Source organism: Vombatus ursinus, unplaced genomic scaffold, assembly GCF_900497805.2.
Source record: "Vombatus ursinus unplaced genomic scaffold, bare-nosed wombat genome assembly UNPS02010394.1, whole genome shotgun sequence".
Lineage (NCBI taxonomy): Eukaryota > Metazoa > Chordata > Mammalia > Diprotodontia > Vombatidae > Vombatus > Vombatus ursinus.
In genome coordinates, this window is record NW_020950172.1 from 138,187 (window position 1) to 162,124 (window position 23,938).

Here is a 23,938-nt window from a genome sequence, read left to right on the forward strand (position 1 = left end):
CTACCTATCCATCCACGCTCTCTCTCTCTCTCCATCCTCTATCTACCCATCATGTACCATCCATCCATCATCCATCCATCGGTTTCTCTCTATCTGCCTATTCTGTCCGGCTGTCATCATGTCGATCGGTAAGAAATAATGAATATAAAGAATTCCAGGGTCTTCAGGGCTGAGCAAGGAGCACACGAGCCGGGCTGGTCTCGTGAGAGGCTGAGCAATGGCCCACGCTCAGACCCTGGGGCCAGGGCTCACGGGCTGAGATCCGCCAATCAAAGGGGGCCCTCACGTGGGCACTTCCAGGAGAGGCTGGCGTCCTCTGGAGAATCGGCTACCTCCTCCGGAAGCCCCGCCCCCTCCCGAGGCTGCTCTGCCGGCCCCTCCCTGGAGGACCTCTCTCGGGCCCCGCCTCTTTTTTCCTCCACACGGTCACGTGGGCTCCCACAGTCCTCCAGAAGAGAAGCATTGCGCATGCTCTGGGCAAACGGTTTCCCTCTTCCCATTAGCTGGACTCCATTTCCCAGGAGGCCGTGCGGGGTCAGGTACCGTAGATCTCACGGCACTGTGGGAGTGGTCATTGAGTACTTTTCAGCGCGCTTGCGCAATTTCTCCTTGGCCCAGGAGTTTCAGGGAGCGCGGATGGCCGAGGGGCGCGTGCCCGGCGGCGCACGCGCGTCCATGTGCGCGTGCGCGCGCTCCCGGGTCTGGAGGTGCGTCTTGGGTTTGGGTCTCTTTCTTTGGGAGTTTTAGGGCGACTCTCGGGTTCTCTCTGTCTGCCTTTGGGGCTCTGTCTCTCTGTCTCTGCGAGAGATCTGTCTCTGGGTCTGTCTCTACCGACAGCTGTGGCCAACAGAGCTCCTACTGTGTGCTCAGAGGGATCCTCACAAACAGCCCTGGGAGGGAGGGGCAGTTATCCCCATTTTACAGATGAGGAAACTGAGGCAGGCAAAAGGAGGGAAGTGACTTACCCAGGGTCATACAGCTAGTGCGTGCCTGAGGCTGGATTTGAACTAAGGGCTTCTGGATGTTAGGCCCAGCCATCTATCCACTGTGTCTCCGTCTTTGTGTCTTTCTGTCCTTGGGTTCTATCTCCCTCCCTCTCTATCTCTTTGTCTGTGTGTGTCTCTGTCTCCTGTCTATCTTTCTCTCTGTCTCTGTCTCTCTGCCTCTCTCCTCCCTGTCTCTCTGTCTCTGTCTCTCTCTCTGTCTCTCAGTCTCTCTCCCTCTCTCTATCTCTGTCTCTCTCTGTGTCTCTCTCTTCCCTGTCCCTCTCTCCTCTCTGTGTCTCCTCCTCTCCCTGTGTCTATCTCTGTGTGTCTCTCTCTGTGTCTCTCTCCTCCCTGTCTCTCTCTCCTCTCAGTCTTTCTCCCTTTCTTCCTCTCCTCTCTCTACCTCTGTCTCTCTCTGTGTCTCTGTCCTCCTTGTGTCTCTCTCCTCTCTGTGTCTCTCTCCCCTCTCTCCCTCTCCTCTCTCTGTCTCTGTCTCTCTGTGTGTCTCTCTCCCCTCCTCCTCTCCTCTCTCTGTGTCTCTCCCTTCTTTCTTTGTCTCCTCTCCTCTGTCAGTGTGTCTTTCTGTCTCTTCTCTGTCTCTCTCCCTCTCCTCCTTTCCTCCTGTCTCTCTCTGTCTATATCTCTCTCTGTATCTCTGTTTCTCTCTCCTCCCTGTCTTTCTCACCCTGATGGGGCCTGAGGCTGGGGCTGGGGTGGAGTGCAGCCCCTGGGGAGGGTCCAGCTCTCTTGACCTTGTTGGAGTCCCCCAGGGGACCAAGCTGGGGGGACTAATCTGACCAGGTAAGACCTTTCCCCAGAGCTTCCGGGCAGTGGCTGAGGACGAGGAGCAGATTCTGAGGCCTGGGGTGGGGCAGGACGTACATCCAGTCAGAAGCCCCCAGAAAGGAGGACCCAGGCGAGGTCGCCATGGAGACTGGGACAATGGACAGAGGTGAGCATGACAGGCCTGCTGGGTGGGGGCAGTGAGGGAAGGGTCTGGGCAGGGCCGAGTGCTGATTCCCCTTCTTCTCCCCCAGACTCTGCCCTCCTCCGAGAGATGAGCAGAGGTCAGCTTGAGGAAGGAGTGACCTCTGGGCTCCCAGCAGCACCCGGCTCCCTGGTGAGTGGACAGTCCTCGATGGAGTATGGGTCCCCTTGGGGTCCTCAAGCCCCTGCTCCAAAGTTTGATGGTTGCAGAGTCCACACATCCCTGCAACCGGGAGGGTGCTTGGGGGGTCAGCCAGCCGAGGGGGAAACCGAGGCACAGAGTGGTGATGCTGTCGGCCACCATTGGAAGGCAAGGGGGCTGTCTGGCAGTGCTGGATAGCAGGGATCTGTCATTGACTGTCAGCTCCATGAGGGCAGGGACCATGCATGGCCCCTTAGGGTCCCACCTAACACTGTGCACACAGTAGGCACTTCATAAGTGCCTTCCAGGGTCTTTGATGATGATGATGATGGGGCAAGCAAGAACATTTCACTATTCAGAGAACAACCAAAAAGAGAATTATCTAAGAAATCACAAACTTGTCTGCGCTCTTTTTGAAAAGCACAATCAATTTAACATCATAGTAACCAAATTCCTCTTTTGTGTCCTGAGTTTGTTCTTTTGCACACTTTTAATCATTTCTTGATTTTTCAATCATGTATCTTAATTTTGGCATACCACTAAAAAGGTTACTGTTTTGTAGAATAGTTTGAAATCTGATGTTTCTCAACCCCACTTTGTTCCTATCATTTTTTAATATTTCCTTGGACTTTCTTGACCACATCTTCCTCTAGATTAATTTTATTATTTTGTCAGGGCTTATAAATTATGCTCCTGTGTGGTAACCCTCAGTTGTTTGGTTTTTCACTCAATCTGTAAATTTAGGTAATAGCCTTTGTATGCTGTTGGCACAACCCGGCCACGAACAATGAGGATTTCTCTGTCTAGTCAAGTCTTCTTTATTTCTAAGAAGCATTTGATGGGGAAAAAAAAAAGGCCAAAAAAAGCTAAGTCCTTTCCCCAGAGCTGATTTCTGAGAGCCCATAGTCCACAGAGTGGGGCCAGCTTTCTAAGGGGCAGCTAGATGGTGCGGTGGAGAGAGCTGTGACCTTGGAGTCAGGAAGACCTGAGTTCAAATCTGGCCTCAGATACTTGGCAAGTCCTAGCTATGTGACCCTAGGCAAGTCACTTAACCCCAATTGCCTCACCAAAAAAAAAAAAAAAAGAAGCGTTTAATGAGTCTTGTGATACATGGATCCTCAAATTCTTTATACATATTAGAATTATTTTAAATGGAATTCCTTTTTCTTCTCTCTCCTACTGAGTTTTTTATTTTTTAATTTTTTAGTAACATAAAGAAAAGTTAATCATTTTGTGGGTTTATTTTATATTACTTATTGAAGCTATTGTTTCAATTAGCTTTTGGGGTTTTTTTAGTTGAATCTCTAGGTTTCTCTAAGTAAGGTGTCATATCTCCAAATGCTGATAGTTTTGTTTTGTTTTGTTTTTTGGTCCTTGCTTATGTTCATATCCCCTTTTTTTTTCTTTTTCTTGTCTGTTAGAGTTTGTTTTATTTCATATGGTAGTGGTGGTGGTGGTGGTGGAGGAAATATCTGCTTTAACCCTGTCCATATTGGAAAGGCCTCCAGTGTTTCTCCAATATAGGCAGTGCTTGGTTTTAGATAAACACTGTTTACCATCTCAAGAAAAAGTCTTGTTTATCCTTAAGCATTCTAGAATTTTTAACATTAATGAGTGTTTTAACAAAAACTTTCTGTATCTTGATATAATCATGTGACTTTTATTGTTTTTATTAGTAGGAACTATTATGCTTATAGTTTTCTGAACCAATTCTGTGTTTCTGATATGAGACCTTTTTGGTCAGTGAATAATCTTTAATATGTTGCTGTAGTTTCTTTGATGATATTTTATTCCATATTTTTACATTTGTATTCATGATACATGCTTGTCTACACATTTTCTTTTTCTGTTTTATCAGTCCCCATGTTGGGTATCAGGACTTTATTTGTGTCCTAGATCTCTAGGAGATGCCTTTTTTTTTATTTATTGAGCTAACATGCTATGTCAGAGTTCACTATTCTTCAAATGTTTGACATAATTCAATTGTAAATCCATCTGGACCTAGGGTTTTTTTGGGGGGGGGGGGCTTGTTCATTTTCTTTTCCTGAGAATGGGTTGTTTAAATTATCTGTTTTTAAAGTTATTTTTATTTGCATACAATAGGAAAAACATTTTTAGTGATTTTTCTGTATCTGGGGTTGTTTCTCCTTTTTTCATTTTTGGTTTTGTAAATTTGACTTTCCCTTTTTGTATTGGGTTAGCTAAATGGTCTTTTTTCTTTTGCTCTCTTAAAAAAGATCCCCTACTTTGATGTTAACTTCTTGTTTTACATTTTCTTCCTTCTTTGATTTTTCTAATTTCTCTTTTTGAGCTTATTTGGTGGTCTTGATTTGTTGATTTGAGTATTTTTAGTTGTGCATCCATTTCACTGATCCCTTATTTCCCTTGTTTATTGACGATAGTGTTCTTCTGTCAGGACTGCTTTGACCACATCCCCAAAGTCCTCATATGCCACTTCATTGTTGTCTTCTTTGACAAAATTATCTGTTGTTTCTGTGATTTGTTCTTTGACCCCTTCATTCATTCTTGGAGATTGGATTGCTTAGTCTCCATTTAGGTCTGAAGCTTTTCTTCAGACTTCCCTTCTTGTGATTTTTATCACGTGTGATCCACAAAAGGATGTCCATAACATTGCTGCTCTTCGGCAATGTAGATGAAGTTGTTTTTAGGCTGTGGTACACGCCCAGCTTTGGTGCTGTGTAATGTGGAGAAATGTGGCAGTCAGTGAGTCGATCAACAAGGACTATATGCCAGGCACTGTGTTAAGTGAACACTGGAGATACAAAGAAAGTCAGAAACATGACCTCCCACACCCCCAAGAGCTCACATTCACACTGGGGAGACAATATGCAGAAGTAGAGGTGGAGGTGGTGTCAATCAGATCTTAATTTGTGTTTCAGTAAAGTTGATTTTCTTTGGGGTCCTGTATAGTTTTATGTTGAAAGATCTGATGCTGAGAAGGGACCTGTGGGCTTCCTTCACTCGGCTGTCCAGGGGCTCCATGACACAAAAGAAAGTGGAGATTCAGATGGGTGCTGGAGCTGGTTTGTACTGGCCCTGGGGAGCCAATTGTTAAATTGTCGGTGGGAACATTGACCCCTCAGAAATCAGCCAGTGCTACAAATCAGGGCTTGATTTATGGTTTTGTTGCTTGCCTAGACTTAAGAGAGTGATGGAGAAAATGGGAATAGTTCAGGTATTAAACTTAAAAGTGCATCCTGCTACCAGAGAGCTGATTGTTAAACATTTTACCACCATACTTCTGGGTAAGAATCCCTGGTGTAAATGAGAGAAGTTAGGCACTGGGGTGAGTGGGAAGAGGATGGGGAGGGTAGTCAGTGGGGGAGAAGCATAGGAAAAACCTCCTGCAGAAGGTGGGATTCAAGATGTCTTTTTTTAATATATATTTTATTTCCCCCCCCCAATTACATGTTAAAACAAATTTTTAATGTTATTTTTTAAAGTTTTGAATTCCAAATTCTATTCCTTCCTCCTTCCCTTCTCCTTTCCCTGACATGGTAAGCAATTCCACATAGGTTATACATGTGTAATCATGTAAAACATTTCCATATTCATCATTTTGTACAAAAAGACACAAATAAAAGAAAAAGAATGAAAGAAAGAAAGTGAAAAATGACAAGCTTCAGTCTGTATTCAGTCAATAGAGGCAGAGAGCATATTTCATAACGAGGCCTTTGGGGTTGTCTTGGATCATTGCATTGCTGACAGGAGCTAAGTCATTCCCAGTTCTTCATTGTTACAGTGTTGCTGTTGCTGTGCACAATGTTCTTCTGGTTCTGTTCATTTCACTTTGCATCAGTTCATGTAAGTCTTTCCAGGTTTTTCTTAAATCACGAGATGTCTTTTTAAAACAATAGTTTATCTTGAGTCCACTTTGTGCATACTCTGTGTATGTGTGTGTGTGTGTGTGTGTGTATTCAATTAAAAGCACGTTTTTTTCTCTCCCTTTCCCCATTGGAGAAGAGAAAAGCAAACCTTGTCAGAAGCAGAGTCAGTGAAATCCCTTCAAGCTGCTGCCTCTGCCTCCCTGGGCTTCCTCATGAGTCCTCTCCATTGGGGCTGTTGTGTGTGCAGTTTGTCCCTGTGCCCCTTCCTTCCCTGGGTGCTGGTGCCCACAACATTGCAGGCTTCTCCCTTTCCCAGCGCATGGGGCCTGGTGGTACCATGGGAAGCTCTCAGCTTCTAGTTGTTTGCCAGCCCAGAAGAGCCGCCATCAATCTCTTTATACCTGTGGGCCTCGTGCCTTTCTGTATTACTGGCCCAGGGTCATGATGTTGGGGCAGCTGGTCCCAGCCACTTCCAGAAGGGCTCCCACATACAGCCCCACCAATGTTTATCATTGCCCTTTTTGGCCATCTGCCAATCAGATGGGCAGGAGGCGGACCCTGAGTTGCTCTAATTTGCATTTCTCTAATTATTAGTGACTTAGGACATCTTTTTTTTTTTTCATATGCCTGTTGGTAGCTTATTTCTTCCTTTGAAAAGTGCCTGTTCCTATACTTTGACCATTTATCATTTGGGGAATTTGAGGAAACCAGGAGTCAGAGATAAGAAGGGAGGGCATTCCAGGCATGAGGGGCAGCCAGTACAAAAACCCAAAGTCCGGAGATGAGGATAAATGCAAGTCAGGCAGTGAAGCTGGAGGGCGTGGCGGGGGTGGGCAGCAAATGAAGAAAGCTGGAAAGATGAGAAAGAGCGTTTTGTATTTGAACCAGGAAGTAATTTATTGAGAAAGAGGGCTGACATGGTCAGAGCCGCATATTAGGAAAATCACTTTGGAGGCCTAGTGGAGGCCAGAGGTCTTGTAATGGCTTCGGCATAAGGTGATGAGGCTGCACCAAAGGGCCATAGTGTGAATGGAGGCGCAGATGTGGAGGTAGAAATGACAAGATGGTGATGGATTAACTATATGGGGATAGTATGCAAGTGGTCTAGGGTGACACTGAGGCTTCTAGCCCGGGGCCTGGGAAGCTGGTGGTGCCTCCAACAGGAAGGGGAAAGTTTGGGGAGAAGAGAATGAGTTTTGTTGGGACATGTTGAGTCCTCTCTGAAATGCCGAAAAGGTGGCTGATGATGGCGGGGATGGAGCTCAGAAGGAAGACGGAGGGAGTCATCTTCGTCTTCATGGAGATGATGTGATTCTCAAAGAGGGTACCCATGATCAGGGGTCTCGAGCTGGCCCAGACAGCTTGACAGAGAACCGGCAGGAGAGGACATCAAGGAGCAGAGGGTGACCAAGAGGCCGGGGAGGGTTCGGTTTGAGAAGAGGCCATTAGATCAGACAATTAAGAGATTGCTGGTAACTGGGGAGGGCGGACACTTCAAAGAGAGGGAGAGGAGAAGTGGAGGCGCCTGGTGTAGACAGTGGGAGGAGGAGGTGAGACAAGGTGACTCCTGGCATGAATTGTCAGATGTGGGGGGGGGGCTGTTTGGGCAACTAGGAAGGAGCCAGAACCACTGAGTCGTGCCGGGAGGGACCTCAGCAGCCCAAGGACCCCTCCTCTCTCTGCTTCATGAACCACTGCCTCTCATGGCCGCCCCTTCCACTTCGGAAAAGCTGTTACTAAGAAGCTTTTCCTGACGTCCCCCTCAGAGTCTCCTCTTGGCCACTGACCCCCATTTCTTCTGGTTCTGCCCACAGGCTGCAGATGGAATAAGCCTGGCCCCTCCTCCACAGGGAGGCTTGCTTATCCCCCTGCTGACTCACTGAGCTTGTGGTCCACAAAAACCCTCAGATCTTTTTCAGGACTACTGCTCGCTAACTGGGCCTCCCCATCTTATACTTTTTTCTGTAAGACTTTATATTTATCCCTGTTGAATTTTGTCGACTCAATCCCCTGCTGTAGCCTGCCAAGATCTTTTCAGATCCTGACTCTGGCATCCAGTGTGTTTAGCTGCTGCCCCCAGCTTTGTGTTATCAGGAGACTGGATGAGTATACGGCCTAGGCCCAAATTATTGATCAAAAAAATGTCCATCAGGATAGGGCCAAGCAGAGACACACACCCCTGGAGACCTCTGGCCATACACCCAGGTCTGAATCCCTCTGGTTATCTTAGTGCCTGATCCCTAGTTCACCTTCTCCATTGGAATAATGAGAGCCCTCATAGCCAGCACTCAGCCAAAGTCCAGAGAGGTCCCATCTGCAGAGTTCCCCTCATCTGCTGATTTAGCCTCTGGTCAGAAAAGGGCACGAGGCTAATGTGACATCACTTGTTCTCCGTGGTTCTTTGTTCCCGGGCCTAGGAATCAGAGTCACGCTCCCTGGCCTGGTGTCAGCAGACTCTGTTCTCTTCCCCCTGTTCACCCCTGCTTTTTTTTTTAAGCTTTGGGACGTTTGTCCTCCTGCCCTCTGGTGGTCTCTGTTCCATTGGCTGTGGTCTCTCACACATCACAGCGAGTGGCTCAGCGACCACTTCTGCCAGCCTGTTCCAGACCCAAGGGTGCTCATGCGGGCCAGGCACCTGAAGTGGTTCCTCCAAAGTCTTTCTTCTTGGTTGTCCTCAGTATCACTTTTCAGTAGGGAAGAAGAGGCTGAAGCTCAGGGAGAGAGTCAGGGTGCTAACGGAGGCAGGCTTCTGGTGCAGGCTGGAGAGAACCTCACAAATCCCTTCAAGGAAGTAGAAAGGGGAGATCTCTTGGAGTAGTCTCTTCAAGCCTCACCCTGAAATGGGAGCGCTTTGTCTACGCAGCCCCTCTCTGTGATTCTTTGGATCCACTTGTTAACTCTATGCTGATGACCCCCATAATGACGCTGATCTCTGGAAGAGACCCCAGGGCCATGTGGGAAAGGAATCCCCATCCTAACACGTTCAGCCTTTTCTTGAAGGCATGAGAGGAAAGGAAGCGCACTGCCCTGGAGGCCGCTCCGAGAGTCCAAAGGTGATACTGAGCCAGAATTCTCCTCTGCTTCCACAGCCCCTCCAACAGGACACCCCACAGGCACCCACACTGCAACCTCCTCTGTCTGTCCCTGCCTCCTGCTCATCCCCCCTTGTCTGTGGAGAGTTCTCACCTCAAGTCCAACCTGGACCCTCTTCTCCCTGAACACATGGGAGCCCTGAGGTGGCCAAGGGAAGTAGTTCAGAGGGGGCAGAGGAGAGAGCCCAGGCCAGAACCTGGGGGGACATTCAGAGAAGTAGTGGCCAGGCAGGTGGGGCCTTATCAGAGGCTGCAGAGAGTGGTCCAGGGGCATGAGAGCCGAGGAAAGGCCATTGGTTGGATTTGGTAATTAAGAGAAGAAGGGTGGATGATGGGGTCGGAAAGCGTGGATGGTGCTCTCAAGAGTTTATAGCCAGGAAAGGGAGGAAGGATGATGGGGTTGGATGAGAGGGTCTGGAGTGGGCTGGAAGGTATCAAAACCAGGAAAGGGGGTGGGGAGGATGGCTTGTGGAAAACCAAAGCTATTGCAGGGGAGCCCATTTTAGATTAGGGACTGCTACTTTTTCTCTCCATGGAATTTCTGTTGAGAGAGTGTGACAGGCTCAGGGTGTACTGACATGTAGTGCTGGGCGTCCTGCCATCCCAGTTAGTCCTTTTCCTGCAGGGTTAAGAAGCTGTCCCCATGATTTGGTTGGCTTAGGATGAAGGCTCAAATAGGGCAGGGGCTTCCTGGAAACCTGAGGTGGTGCTGATCACCTAAGGGTCAGCCTTGGCTAATGCTGGCAGGCAACTGGAGTCACTGCCCTCTGCCCGACCATTCCTTAGTGTGTGGTCTTTCTGTGCCATGGCTAAGGAAACCTCCTTTTCCTAACTGGTGAAGGGCACCTGAGGGTCTGACCTAAGTCTGGTGCGGCATACCACAGAGCTGCTTGTAGAAGTCAGTGTTTTTGTGACTTTGGTCACACTTTGGGTCATGTGGGGGTAAAGAGGGCTCTTCTTCTGGGCACTCAATCAATGTTGGGCTTGGGGGAACCTGAGCTCAGTCCCCCTCTCTCTAGCCTGCCGCTTCTCTGAGGCTTCTCGGTGCATGGCAGGGGCTAGACTGTGGGTGACAGGTGTGTTTGGTGTTTCAGCCATCGCTGACCTTCCAGGATGTGGCTGTGGCCTTCAGCCAGGAGGAGTGGAGACGCCTGAACCCCGCTCAGAAGAGCCTGTACCGGGAGGTCATGCTGGAGAACTATTGGCACCTGGTCTTCCTGGGTAAGGAGCCTGGCTTCCTGCTGGCACATGGAACCTGCCCCTCCCAGCATCACTGTGGCCTTTCTCACCACAAGCTATGGCCTGTCCACACATGTGCTTAACTGAGTCTGGCCTTGGCCTCAGGCCTTACCTTTTCCATCCATGAGACTGTTTGTGTCCCTGTGGCCAGGTGGAGCTCTGCCACCAGAAACGGGCATCCTCCTTGGGCTGCCCCGCCTCAATTCTGTCCCCCAAGTGGAGCATTGTGCCCGAGTCCCCATGACAAACGCTTATTAAGTGCCTGCAGTAGGTGTGTAGCCCCACACTGGCTCCCTCAGGTCCCAGGACAGTGCCCAAGGCCTTGCCTCATCCCACCCCATGGGCACCGCCAGAGTGCCAGCCTCTCCCTAAAGAGGAGGGAGCTGGGATGGACTCAAGAGGGTGCTCCCACTTCTCTCCCCATGAGCAGGGCTTCCGGTTTCCAAACCAGAGCTGATCTCCCAGCTGGAGTGTGGGGGAGGCCCATGGATGCCGTTGGAGGAAGAACCAAGAAACCCCCATGCAGGTGAGGACACCGGGCAGGGGTGCTGTTGGCAGCGTGGGGTGGGGAGGCTCTTCTGGATCCCATCTTGACCTCCACAGCAGATTCTCAAGCCTCTCTCCCTTCATGTGCATCTCCAGGCGAGGTCTGTGGTCTTGGTGTTTGGAAACTGGACTCTCACCAGGGCCATGGGCAGCAGACATCCCTCCCTGCTCTTCCTGAGACAGAGGTCTTCCTTTTCTAGCATCCTGATCCGTGGGCTTTTCAGATCCTTTTCCAAGTGATTTAAAATATCCACATAAGTCCTGTCTTCTTAAAACAAACCAAAAAAATCCCAAGAGCCCTTGTTCTCAACCAGTCCCAGGATTTGAGAGATGAGACCTCTCTTCAGCTTATAATCTCCTCGATTCCACAATGTTCCCCCTTTCAGGGGTCTCTTGCCCCATCTGTTAATGTCTCACATGCACCCTCAGGCTCGCTCAGGCATGCCTCTGGGCTGTGCCTCCAGGATAGCATCTGAGCTCGCCCTCCCAGGCGCCCCAGCTGTCACGCTTCAGGCAGGCTTCTCTCTCCAAGGTCGCTCCCTGGCTCACCTGCCTGCTTTCTTCCTCTTTGGTTCGCTCGTTGTCCTCACTTCAGCCCTTGCCCTCAGACTTGGGGATTCCCACGTACATGTTGTTGCCCCCCGGGTCCCCTCCTAATGAGCGTGCCTGTCATCTCATCGTCCCACCCAAGTGTGAGGTCTCCCTGGTCCAGAATTCTGAAACTTCTCTGAGCTCTGGAAAAACCCCGTCGGTCAATCTGTGACTCTATCAGGCGCCTCTGGAGGCACGGAATAAAGAAAAGCCCCTCCCTGCCTTCAGTTAGAGGAGAAAACTTGGTGGTCTACAGGCAGAAAGTAAACATGAAGCCACCCATGAGCTACATCTTCAAGGAAGTCGTGGGAGGGCACACCAGGCAGGAGGCCTGCTAGGACCCAAGCATGAGATGGGGGTTGGAAGATCCTCTAAGGGTCGTCCAGACGGGCTTTTCTGGAGCTTACCGTGTGGAAAGGGCAGGATGATGGAATGAGAGTTTAGGGCCCAGTTATTATTCAGTCATTTCAGTCGTGTCCGACGCTTTGTGACCCTATCTGGGATTTTCCTGGCAAAAACAGAGAGGGGTTTGCTATTTCCTTCTCCAGCTCATTTTATACATGAGGAAAATGAGACGGATGGACAGAGTTAAGATTTATCTTTTTTTTTTTTTTGGTGAGGCAATCAGGATTAAGTGACTTGCTCAGGGTCACACAGCTAGTAAGTGTCATGTCTGAGGTTGGATTTGAACTCAAGTCCTCCTGACTCCAAGGCCAGAGCTTTATCCACTGTGCCACCTAGCTGCCCTGAAGATTTATCTTAATAGCTAGTAAGCGTTTGAACTCACAAAGATGTGTCTTCTGACTACGCCCAACACTCTGTGCTCTGTGGCACCCTCTACTGTAAAAGGCTTTAGATGCCGAGATGGAGTTAATAGTTGATTAGAAAGGGAGTTGGGAGGTTTGAATAGGGCAGATGATGTCTTTGGCAGCTATGGCAGGATAGACTGGGTTGGGCCGCTTCAGAAGAGCAAAAATGAGATGCTACTAGACATACCTTTTGGAGTGTCTGGTCCCGAACTGGCCATGAGGGACTGAAGCTGCGGCCAGAAATACCAGTTGTGGAGTCACCTGCATTGAGGCGATTGAGCCCACAGAAGCCAAGGCCACCACCATGACTGGCTCAGCCATCCTTATCATGACCTGCAGTCACTCTCCTCAGCAGGCGCGACTACTCAAGTGGTCTAGACTGTCCTCTGCTCTAGAATCCCTTCCACCACTGCTCATGCTTTTCCAAAACCCAGGCCTCTGTGATCTGCGCTGGAGAAAGCCATCCAGGCCCACTGAATGGGTCCGCTACAGATCCATGGTGTCCAGTCTTAACACAGAGCAGTGTTCTTATTCTTCCCTAACAGAGTAATTCCACAGCTTCTCCTCTCCTCAAGCCTCTCACACCACTTCTCCCCTCCCTCTGAGCAACTCTTGGAGTATCTGATCAAGGAGCATTCTTTATAGAGTTGGCTTTTCCTGAGTGCATCGTTAGGCTGAACTCTGTAGTGATTGTGGATCTCTTTTAGGAGACTCTGTGATAGCAACCAGCCTTGATTAAATACATGCGTATGAGGTGCTTGCTGCCACCCACACAGTGTCCTGTGCCAACCCCAGTATCTGAAGGACCTTCCCATCTTTAGGAAACCTTCTCCCATTAGGCCTGTTTGTTGGATGCCCCCTAAGATGGTGGCAGAAGCATTCGGCAATCACCCAGCTCCCGCGTTGTGCCTCATCAGACCTGAGGAATCAGAGAGCTGCTGAACAGAATCTGTTACATCTTGCAGAGGATCTTGGGTCATTTGAATGGGAGGGGGGCCTGGCATTGGCATTTTGCTGTATCAAATTGAATTTTTTATACTTAGCAAAATGAGCTTTGTATTCACTCTCTCTTTGTAGTCAGTTTTTTGATAGCAAATGCCAAGCACTGCTATTGATAAGTGATTAGCAGAGCCTGCCTGTCCTCTCTTCTTCCTAAGGAACGCCTTCAAGGCATGTTTGGGAGGGATGGGGAGGCCATGTAGGGAAGGCAGTTGGTGATGATGTCCAGCTTTTCCCTCTATTTTTATCTTCCCCATAAGTTGTCCTTCAGTGCCCTCCCAATCTGGTCACCTCCAGTGGACATCTCATCTGTGTGCCTTTGGGCAGGGCCAACAACTCTTCACGTGTTTGTCTTCACCACTGTTTCTGCGGCCTTCTCAGCCCATGGGAAACCACGGTGTTCCAAGGGCAAATGTCCTTGATAGGGAAAAGATTTTGTTATCAGATTTCACATTGGCCTTTCCTTTTTTTCCTCCTGTTGCTCTCCCTCCAGTTTCATTCTTAAATCCTCAGAACTTTGCTTGGTAAAGTTCTTGTTCTAAACCAGTGTTAGCCTGAGCTGCCTTGTCTCTCACCCTGCTAGGGAGGTCAAGTCTTTGCTGGCTCTGGAGCTTTCTAGGCTCATGGGTTCTTCCTTTTGGCAGTTGGTTTATTTTGGAAATGTTTATCTAGGAATGTTGTTAGTCTGTGTTGGTGTCCATTTCTCCAACTCTTGCCCATTTTTTGGTACCAAAAGCTTTTAAAAATAGGTCAGATTGAAGTTGTTCTAACTGCCCATCATGTCTTTTTCTCACTTTTATTCTTCTAATTTTGTATCAGTTGTAGTTTTTGCTCTAAGAACTTGGTGATCTTACTGTGCACACCTGGCTTTGGAATGACCCACATGAGTAATGGGTCATTTCCTGTCTGTTACATGTGATCAGCTTTATTTTCCTGCTTGCCATGTTCAGGGTCGCCAGGATTTTTTTTCACAGAAAGTAGTCGTACTATGTAGGCATGAGGCTTCTTTGCAGGTCATAGGCCTCTGGCCTCTTCTGTTTCTTTGAAAGCATATTTTCTAACATTTTTTTGCTGCCTCCTATATAACTACCCTTGCTTAGAGATGACTAAGTAGCAAATTATATATTTATATTGGTTTAATTTGGAGTGGCTTATTGAGTTCTTCACAGAATATTCCACTTCCTCATAATTTGCAACTGATATTTGCACAGAAATTGGAATTATTTTCCTGGTAGTCTTTTTGCAAATATGAGCACTACAGTATGAGGTGACCAAATGTCCCAAGAAGTATTCTTTGTTGCCTATGAATGCACAATAAAGCCAACTCCTCTAGCTCCCTTATTTAATTGTTCTTGGAGGGGGATTCTTAATTTGGGAACTGTCAACCTGGCTTTTAAAAAAATATTTCATTAACTATTTCATTACATTTGGTTTCTTCTGTAAACCTATGTGTTTGTTTTTATCTGCATTTAAAAACATGATTCTAGAAAAAATGTTTTACATGTTACCAGTTTTATTTTTGTATTTCATTTTATGGGTTATTTTATAATTGCCATGTTAAAAAAAGTACATATAATGAGAATTAATGTTTTGTTGTGAAGAATTATATGCAGAATAGCATATTTTCAGTAATCTCTAGTGAAAGATTATAGTTTTTGGTGGTTATGGAAATCTAACTCCCTATTTTCTATAGCTTTGATGTATCAAAATTAGCATTTTTAACTTTCATGCCATTTTTGAGGAACATCACTCCCACAAAGTTGAAGATTGATTTTATGTGTATGCATGTATATTTATGTGTGTGTGTATATTCATATATGTTATGTACCTTTTACTGCCTTCTTATCAAAACCAAAAGAAAACAATAGCAACACAACAAAAATAACAGTAAAAAACTCCAAAAATAATAATTAAAAAAAAAAACATGGTTCTAAGAAGGGGTCCATAGACATCACCAGACTACCAAAGGGAGCCATGACACACAAAATAGATTAAGAACCCCTATTCTAGGAGACCTCGTGGGCCATTTTTCCATTTGTCCACAACTTCCTTTTGTCCTTTGGTTTCTTTTATAGCAACAATGTGGGGATTGGTATGATTTAGTTCCTGCAGTAAGTTTACTTATTGGTCATTGAATGAGGATCTCACATTTGGAATACAACTAGCTAAATTATTGTTTGTAGATCATCTTACAACTCTGATTCTTAACATCCTCTGTGCCCCTTTACTCTTCCACTGCCAATGCAGAGGAGGAAGGAGCCACAGAGAGCTGAGGTCCCTTTTGTTCTTTTATCACCAAGTGGACAATCTGCTGGTGGCCAGGCACTCTGTACCCAACTTGGCTGCTCCTAAGGAAGCAGGTGTGATTTGTGGCCAGGGCCATACTCAAAGCCTTCCCAGCGTGATGAACCAGACAGGGCTTGCCCTCTGCTCACTTCACGTGACTAATGTCTTGTAATGAGACTTCACAGACTCTTGATTCCATATCTATCTCTCTGTTGTTGTGCCTTTATTTTCTGCAAACTGAAGTATAGAATACTAGCAAACATATCATTTTGCCTCTGTTCAGAGGGCAGCAGAGAGATTGGTTCAGAAATTTGAGAGCAGGCAAAATACCTTGTGAAGGAAATACATTGAGCATGGGCTGACCTAGGAATTCCATCCCTTCCAAAACAGAGACAAAAGCTTCTTCTCCTTCCACAAGCAGTCAAAACATTCCCACCTCCTGCCCACCACTGCCTCCCAATCCCTGCTCCAGCACATTGCTGTAAGAGATGCTACCTTGGCATCCTCCAGATTGACTGGAAAAATACCAGGTTGAGTAAGGCCCAGGTATTCAGCATGTCTCATGACCCTTGGAAGTCTGTGAAACAAACAGTGAGTATTTGCAGCTATTTCCTTTCTCACAGTACTGGCAGTAAGGTATTTACATTTTTTCTTTTTCTTACAGACCAAAATAGTAGTCCGAAGACAAAGAAGACAGTTCTAAAGCAAGGCATTTTGGTGGGAAAATCATCTCAGGAAAGACTCTCAAGAGATCATCGCAAGGATTTTAAGTTTGGAGAAGTTGGCAATTATGGCCAGAGGTTTAACAGGCATCAGGACAACTGGAAGAGAGACTTAAGGCAAGGAAAGATTTCTAAGAAGTCAAGAGAGCGTGAATGTTTATTTAGGAAAAATTTCCATCAAAGATCAGTCCTTGAAATACAAAGGAATGTTCCTTCAGAACAGAGTCTCCCTAAATATGATACACATGGAAATAGCTTTAAATTGTCTTCAAACCTGAATAATTATAATGGAATCTCCTCAGGAAGGAAACCTCATATGATTAATGCTTGCAGCAAGGCCTTCAGTTACCATTCAGACCTTATTCAATATCACAGGGTAGCCACTAGAGAAAAACCCTATACATTTGATGAATTTGGCAAAGCCTTTCAGCAGAGGCGACACCTTACTCGACATCACAGAATTCGACCTGGAGATAAACCATATACATGTACAGAATGTGGAAAAACCTTCAGTCGTATTCCCTACCTTATGCTGCATCAGAGAATTCATACTGGAGAGAAGCCCTATAAATGTAAGGTATGTGAAAAAGCCTTTTGCCAAAGAGGACATCTCACTGAACATCAGAGAATTCATACTGGAGAGAAGCCCTATAAATGTAACATATGTGAAAAAGCATTCACTCAGAGTGGACATCTTACTGAACATCAAAAAATTCATAATGGAGAAAAACCCTACAAATGTAGTGAATGTGGAAAAACCTTTAGCAATAAATCATCCCTTATTCTACATCGCAGATTTCATACTGGAGAGAAACCATATAAATGTTATGAATGTGGGAAAGGTTTCACCAACAGCTCAGTCCTTATTGTACACCAAAGAATTCACACTGGAACCAAACCATATAAATGTCATGATTGTGGGAAGGCCTTCCTTCAGTACATAGGACTTGTGGTACATCAGAGAATTCATACTGGAGAGAAACCTTATAAATGTCACATATGTGAAAAAGCCTTCAGCCAAAGTGGGCATCTCAGTGAGCATCATAAAAGTCACAATGGAGAAAAACCCTATGAGTGTAATGAGTGTGGAAGAGCCTTCAGCAATACCTCATCCCTTATTCTGCATCACAGAATTCATACTGGAGAGAAACCTTACAAATGTAATGACTGCGGGAAAGCTTTTAGTAACAGCTCAGTTCTTACTGTACATCAAAGAATTCATACAGGATCAAAACCCTATAAATGTCTTGAATGTGGGAAGGCCTTTCTCCAGTGTATAGGTCTTATTGTACATCGGAGAACTCATACTGGAGAGAAACCTTATAAATGTAACGTATGTAAAAAAGCCTTCAGTCAAAGGGGACACCTTACTCAACATCTGAAAATTCATAATGGAGAGAAGCCGTACAAATGCAGTGAGTGTGGAAAAGCTTTCACCCAGAGAGGACATCTTACTGAACATCGGAGAACCCACAGTGGGGAGAAACCGTTTATGTGTAATGAATGTGGTAAAGCTTTTAGCAACCACTCACACCTCACTCTCCATCACAGAATTCATACTGGAGAGAAGCCCTATAAATGTAGTGAGTGTGGGAAAGCTTTCAGTCAAAGGGGTCACCTCACTGAACACCAAAGAATTCATACTGGGGAGAAGCCTTACAAATGTAACGAATGCAGTAAAGCCTTCAGCAGCCGTTCACGGCTTACACTACATCATAGAATTCATACTACAGAGAAGCCCCATAAACGTCGTGAACGTAAAAAAGCTATCCCCCATGGTGTAGACCTTCCTCAATGTCAGAGAATTAAAACTGGGGGGAAATGTTATAAATGTACTGAATGTAGCAAAGCATTCCGAAGTAGCTCTTCCCTAGCTCTTCATCAGAGAATTCATAGTGGAGAAAAACCCTATGCATGTAGTGAGTGTGGAAAAGCATTTAGTCGGAGAATATACCTTACTAAACACCAGAGACTTCATAATGGAGTGAAAACTTGTAAATGTAGTGCATGTGGTAAGAGTAGTACTCAGTGTACTTGTCTTATTCAACATCAGACAATTCATTCTAGAGAGGCACCTTCAACGTCTAGTGATTATTCAGAAGCCTTCAGTAATAGCTCATCTCATATTCCACATCCCAGAAGTCATAGTAGAAAGAAATCCTATGAATGTTATGAATGTGGGAAGCCTTTCAGCAGTCGTGCAGGCCTTATTGTACATCTGAGAATTCATACAGGAGAGAAACCCTACAAATGTAACACATGTGAAAAAGCCTTCAGCCAGAGAGGGCATCTTACTGAACATCAAAAAATTCATAATGGAGAGAAACCCTATAAATGTAGTGAATGTGGAAAAGCCTTCAGCCGGAGAATGTACCTTACTCAGCATCAGAGAATTCACACTGGAGTTAAACCTTATATATGTAACATATGTGGTAAAGCCTTCACCCAATCTTCAGGCCTTACACAACATCAGATAATTCATTCTAGAGAGAAACTCTACAAGTGTAGTGAATGTGGAAAAGCCTTCAGTAACAGCTCATCACTTAACCTACATCAGCAAATACATGTGGAAGAGAAACCCTATAAATGTAATGACTGTGGAAAAATTTTCAGTGATCAGTCATCTCTTAATCTACATCAGAGAACTCATACTGAAGAGAAACCCTATATATGTAATGAATGTGGAAAAATCTTTAGCAACAATTCATCCCTTGGTCTACATCAGAAAATTCATACTGTGGACAAGCCCTATAAATGTAATGAATGTGGGAAAGCCTTTAGGCAGCAGGGAGGTCTTGCTCAGCATCAAAAAATTCATAATGGAGAGAAACCGTATAAATGTAATGAATGTGGGAAAGCCTTCATTTATAGTATGCAACTCACTCGACACATGAGAACTCATACTGGGGAGAAGCCCTATAAATGTAGTGAATGTTCCAAAGCTTTCAGTGAAAGCTCATCCCTTATTATACATCAGAGAATTCATTCTGGAGAAAAGCCATATAGATGTAATGGATGTGGGAAAGTCTTCAGTGCACAGGGAAGCCTTACAAATCATCAGAGAATTCATACTGGAGAGAAACCATATAACTGCAATGAATGTGGGAAATCTTTCAGCTCCAGCTCATCACTTGCGAGACATAAAAGAACTCACACTGGGGAGAAGCCCCATAGATGTCTTGAATGTGGAAAAGCCTTCACTCACAGGTCATCTTTTACTGTACATCAGAGAATTCATACTGGAGAGAAACCCTACAAATGTAGTGAGTGTGGAAAGGCTTTCAATGAGGGAAGAGGGCTTCTTCAACATCAGAGAATTCACACTGAAAAGAAACTCTAGAAGTTCAGTGCTTATGGGATAACCTTCCCCTAATGGGAAAACTATTTAGCATCCAAAAATTCGTGCTTAACAGAAATATTACAAATAAGATGCATGTGGAAAGGCCATGTGGATTAATTCAGGCATCAGAGACTTCACAAAAGAGGTGAACTCTCGGTATTAATACCAAGAAGCTTAAGACTTGTTAACTTATATATCTGAGAATCGTGATAACTAATTTTTCATTTGGAAGTTGAGAGGAAGAAAAGGTTTTCCCAGACATTTGCCTCTTCTCTACAACACACCTGGGAGCATTACACTTCCATAAGTCCAAATAAGAGGTTCACAGGTGTGAGACCTAGCGGCTCTTAGGCTCTGAGCTTTCTTGGACAGGAAAAAAGGAATCTGTTCCTTAAAATATTTTAGAGAGGGAACAGAGGAAATAGAAAGGTGCTGATAACCAGAATTTCCACTGAGATATTTATAAGCAGCTCTATTAATTGTGAGCACCCCTTCACATAGTTTTTATTGATGTGTATCTGACAGTTCTCAATGGTCCATCCTCATGAGACCCGATTGATAGCTTGTTCATTGGAATCTAAAAGAAGATTGGGTGTGTGTGGATGTGAATCTTATAATTTGGGGGTATGTAGACGTAGGCTGGTGGGAAGTTGTTCCAGAAAAACAGAAACTGATTCACCCGAAGGTCATCGGTGTTTGTCCACCTCTTCATGGAAATGTGGGATCTGGCAGTTATTTAACAGTGACTATGGAGAGGAAACCAATGAGACAGAAACAGTCATTCTGGGTTCCTGGGGCATTCTCCATCTCAAAGTTTTCGGTGTCCTTGTGCATAGTTCTCCACAGAATCCTTCCCTGCTCTAGGCTTTCAAATTACATCACATCTCCCAGTCCCATTTCTTCTCTGCATCTTAGAATGCATCTGCATTCCTAATTAGGGTAACTGAAATTGGGACATGCCTCATATCTCTCCGGGCAATGTGAGTCAGTTGGGCTGAAGGAATCTGTCATTGGTGATGTTTTGGGTTCCACCTTAGATTTCAGGCTTTCAGGGGAGATCTTTTGAGTTAATAGTTCTTATTTTAAGTTGTAATACCACCTATGTAGAAGGGCAGCCTGAGTATCGAACAGCAGTGGAGAAGGGTAATGCGCTTTCCTCAGGGCCCTTCAGGGACACTGCATGAGACAGCTGTAAAGAGGAGAGTTATGGGGGCAGCTGGGTGACACAGTGGATAGAGCACCAGCCCTGGAGTCAGGAGGACCTGAGTTCAAATCCGGCCTCAGACCAAACACTTGACACTTACTAGCAGTGTGACCCTGGGCAAGTCACTTAACCCCAATTGCCTTAAAAAAAAAAAAAGAGGAGAGTTGTTAGGGCGGTGGCAGAAAAGAGAGGCAGTTGGGGAGCATGGGGAACTTTGTGAGGAGACCACCCTGGGAAGCTCAGATGTTCTTTCCAGCTCCCACAGTGGGAAGGAGGAGTTGACTTCTGTTCCATTGCCCCATCTGTGCTAGAGCTTCAGGCTCAGGCTTCTTGGTCACGCAGTTCTCATGTGTCTCTGGCCCTGGCTGAAGCACCTTTGGGTGACAAAGACAGGACCAGCAGCCCTTCCCTGTCCTCTAGAAGTTTCTCAAACTTTATAACTAGGGGCACCAATGAATGTTTAATGGAAGAGAGCATGTCAGGGAATGTGGTGCTTTCCAGGGACAACAGGCCTTTGGGGGAGGGGGCAGAATCATTGGGCAGCCAAACAGGAGGACTCTCAGCCTCTAGGGAATTCAGAGACAGTACGGCATCTGAATTATAACTCCTGTGTGTCTGACTTTAATTGGTTTTTATAAATGTCTTTTGTTTTCCCGTTCTTCAGTCATTTCCAAACCCAACTGAGCCTTTCTTGTAACAAAGAGAAACACGAGACCAATGATAACTCAAATAGTATGTTTTACATATTTGTATACATGCATATACATGTATGTATGTATTTATACACACACACACATACAGTATATACCGTGACATTCCATGCCTGCAGGTCCCTGCCTTTCTACTAAAAGGGGAGAGGTTGATTGTGGTTTTTCAAAGTTCACCTTTCTTTTAGGTTTTTTTTTTTATATTTACATTACTGTTGTCACCATATGCTTTATTCTTCTGATTCTGTTTCCTTTACCCTTAGTCCATTCATAACAGTTATTCTTATGTTTCTGTATTCCATGTATTTTTAATTTCTTAGATCACAGTACTATTCCCTTACATTCATATAGCACAGTGTGTTTAGCTCTTCCCCAATCAAATACCCTGTTTGTTTTCATCTCTTTGCTACTATAAAAAGTGCTACTGTGCCCTTTAGTGTCTATGGAGCCTTCTGCCGCGGACCTCCCTGGGGGTCTATGCCCAGCATTGGGATTACCGGATCAAAGGATGTGAACCATTCAGACTTTCCTTGGATAATTCCACTTCTAGAAAACCGGACTAGTTCACACCACAGTGTCTGAGTGTGCATGTCATTAGCTTCCATTCCTTTGTCCAGGCCCTGGCACATGCCTGATTGTGAATAGAATAAAAATGGCATTCACAGGTCAGCGAGGGAAGTACTGCAGATGTTATCTCCATCTCTCTGAGGGAGAGGATCCATCCAGGTGATACAGCTAATACAGGCCAGAGGCAGGTCAGGACCTAATCCCTGGTCTACTGCTGCTGAGCTACTTCTGGGTGGTCCAGATGTGACTGCTGCATGGAGGGGTTGAAAGGGAGGGACAGATGTCACCCTTGCTCTGCCCACCTAGGTGGTAGTTCACAGTGGGTCCAAGATGCCAGGTTCTCACCTACTTTACACAGCTCTGCAATGTGCTTCAGGGCAGCCAGGCAGTGTGGTGGGTAGAGCACTAGACCTGGAGTCGAGAAGACCTGAATTTAAATCCAGTCTCAGATACCTATGAGATGCGTGAGGCTGAGCAAGTCACTTAGCATCTTTGCTCTACTGTAAAATATAGATGGTAAGAGCACCTTCCTCCCGGGGTTGTTGTGAGGATCAAATGCGGTAATACTTGTAAAGCGCTTGGCACATGTTGGCCATGTTAACATGCCTGGCACGTAGTAGCTGCTGTATAGATGCTTAATCCTTTCCCTTCTCTGCCTTCCAGTGGGGAGAGCACTTGAAGGTCGATACATGGAGATCTTTTGTACTAGACCCATGGAAACACCAATATTCAATGCTAGCCCCTTGGCCTGCAGAGAAGAGGACAGACAATGTCAAAGAATCATATAAAGAACCACGGTGACCACATGGTCCAACCCCCTCCGTATATAGACAAGGAAACTTAAAGCTGGATGTTAAGTACCTCACGCAAGGTCACACGTTAAATAGCTGAGTGTCTGACGCCAAACCTAGCCCTCTTTCTACAATACTCATCCAAATACCATATGAGAAGCAGACAGAGTACCTAAAGGGGCCCAGAAACTATTTCCTAGGATGTGGGAGAACAGCTTAGGCAGCTCCCATTGACAAAAGGAATGAACTCATTTGTACCTCCTTACAGAAGGGGAAAAAGGGGAATTTTGGCTTCTCGCAGATCCGTACAGAAAGGACCTGTTCCCACTATATAAAATACAGTTGGGTCATGCCCATGTCATTGAGCTGCCCTAGTCACATACCTTCCCTGGCACCCAAGTGGAGGTGTTAGCATGCTGCCTTGGTTGTACTTTTCCCTTTTTGCCCCCACCCTTGGACATCTCAAAGTCTCTGTTGTGAGAGTTAAAATGTGCTGTAATAAATGGCCTGTTGCTTTAAGGATTACTAACTTGTCTTGTTCTTGTAGGAAACTTGTGAGTTTCTAAGTGGGAACATCTTCCTTGCTTTCCAGAGAGAAGACAGGGTTCGTGGGGCTTTAGTCTACTTACTGTGACTATCAGCCAATTCCTTCCCTACTGCCCCCCCCAATTTATTCACATGATTAAGTATACTGGAATTACTAGTTGGTCAAAAGGCATTTACTATTAGGCGCTTACAACGTTCCATGCACTGTGCCAAGTTCCGGGGGTGCAAAGAAAGACAAAAACTGCCTTTGAGAAGTTCATGTTTTAGTGGAAGAGACATTAACCCTAATCCTAATTCACATATGAGAAATGTACAGTGTAACTAAAAGCTAATCTCAGAGAAAAGGCCTGTGGAGTCTATATACATATATAAGCAGTCTCTTGAAGGAGTCATGGAGCCGAGGGACCAAAGCATTCCAGGCATAGAGGACAGCTAGAGTCAGGAGATGGAGTGTTGGGGGCAGGGAACTGCAAGTCATCGTATAGCTGAGTTGTAGAGTTTGCAAAGAGACTGGAAATGTAGGGAGGGGTCAGATT

At 45.7% G+C, this 23,938-nt stretch overlaps 1 protein-coding gene across 1 annotated transcript; it reads left to right on the forward strand.

Annotated features, from left to right (window-relative positions):
* Positions 1–686: 686 nt before the first annotated feature.
* Positions 687–20,868, forward strand: LOC114037397 (zinc finger protein 569-like). Its single transcript, XM_027854246.1, has 6 exons — positions 687–707; positions 1,805–1,938; positions 2,024–2,106; positions 10,150–10,276; positions 10,725–10,820; positions 16,190–20,868. The coding sequence occupies exons 2-6, from the start codon at positions 1,914–1,916 to the stop codon at positions 19,585–19,587; spliced, it is 3,729 nt and encodes a 1,242-aa protein (XP_027710047.1). The 5' UTR covers positions 687–707; positions 1,805–1,913; the 3' UTR covers positions 19,588–20,868.
* The last annotated feature ends 3,070 nt before the right edge of the window (positions 20,869–23,938 follow it).

Bases quoted from the DNA above. Each gene is read 5' to 3' on its own strand.
- LOC114037397 (XM_027854246.1), top strand. From the start codon at position 1,914: ATGGAGACTGGGACAATGGACAGAG. The intron at 2,107-10,149 runs GTGAGTGGACAG...TTGGTGTTTCAG, and splicing joins CAGCAGCACCCGGCTCCCTG to CCATCGCTGACCTTCCAGGA. The intron at 10,277-10,724 runs GTAAGGAGCCTG...CCCCATGAGCAG, and splicing joins TTGGCACCTGGTCTTCCTGG to GGCTTCCGGTTTCCAAACCA.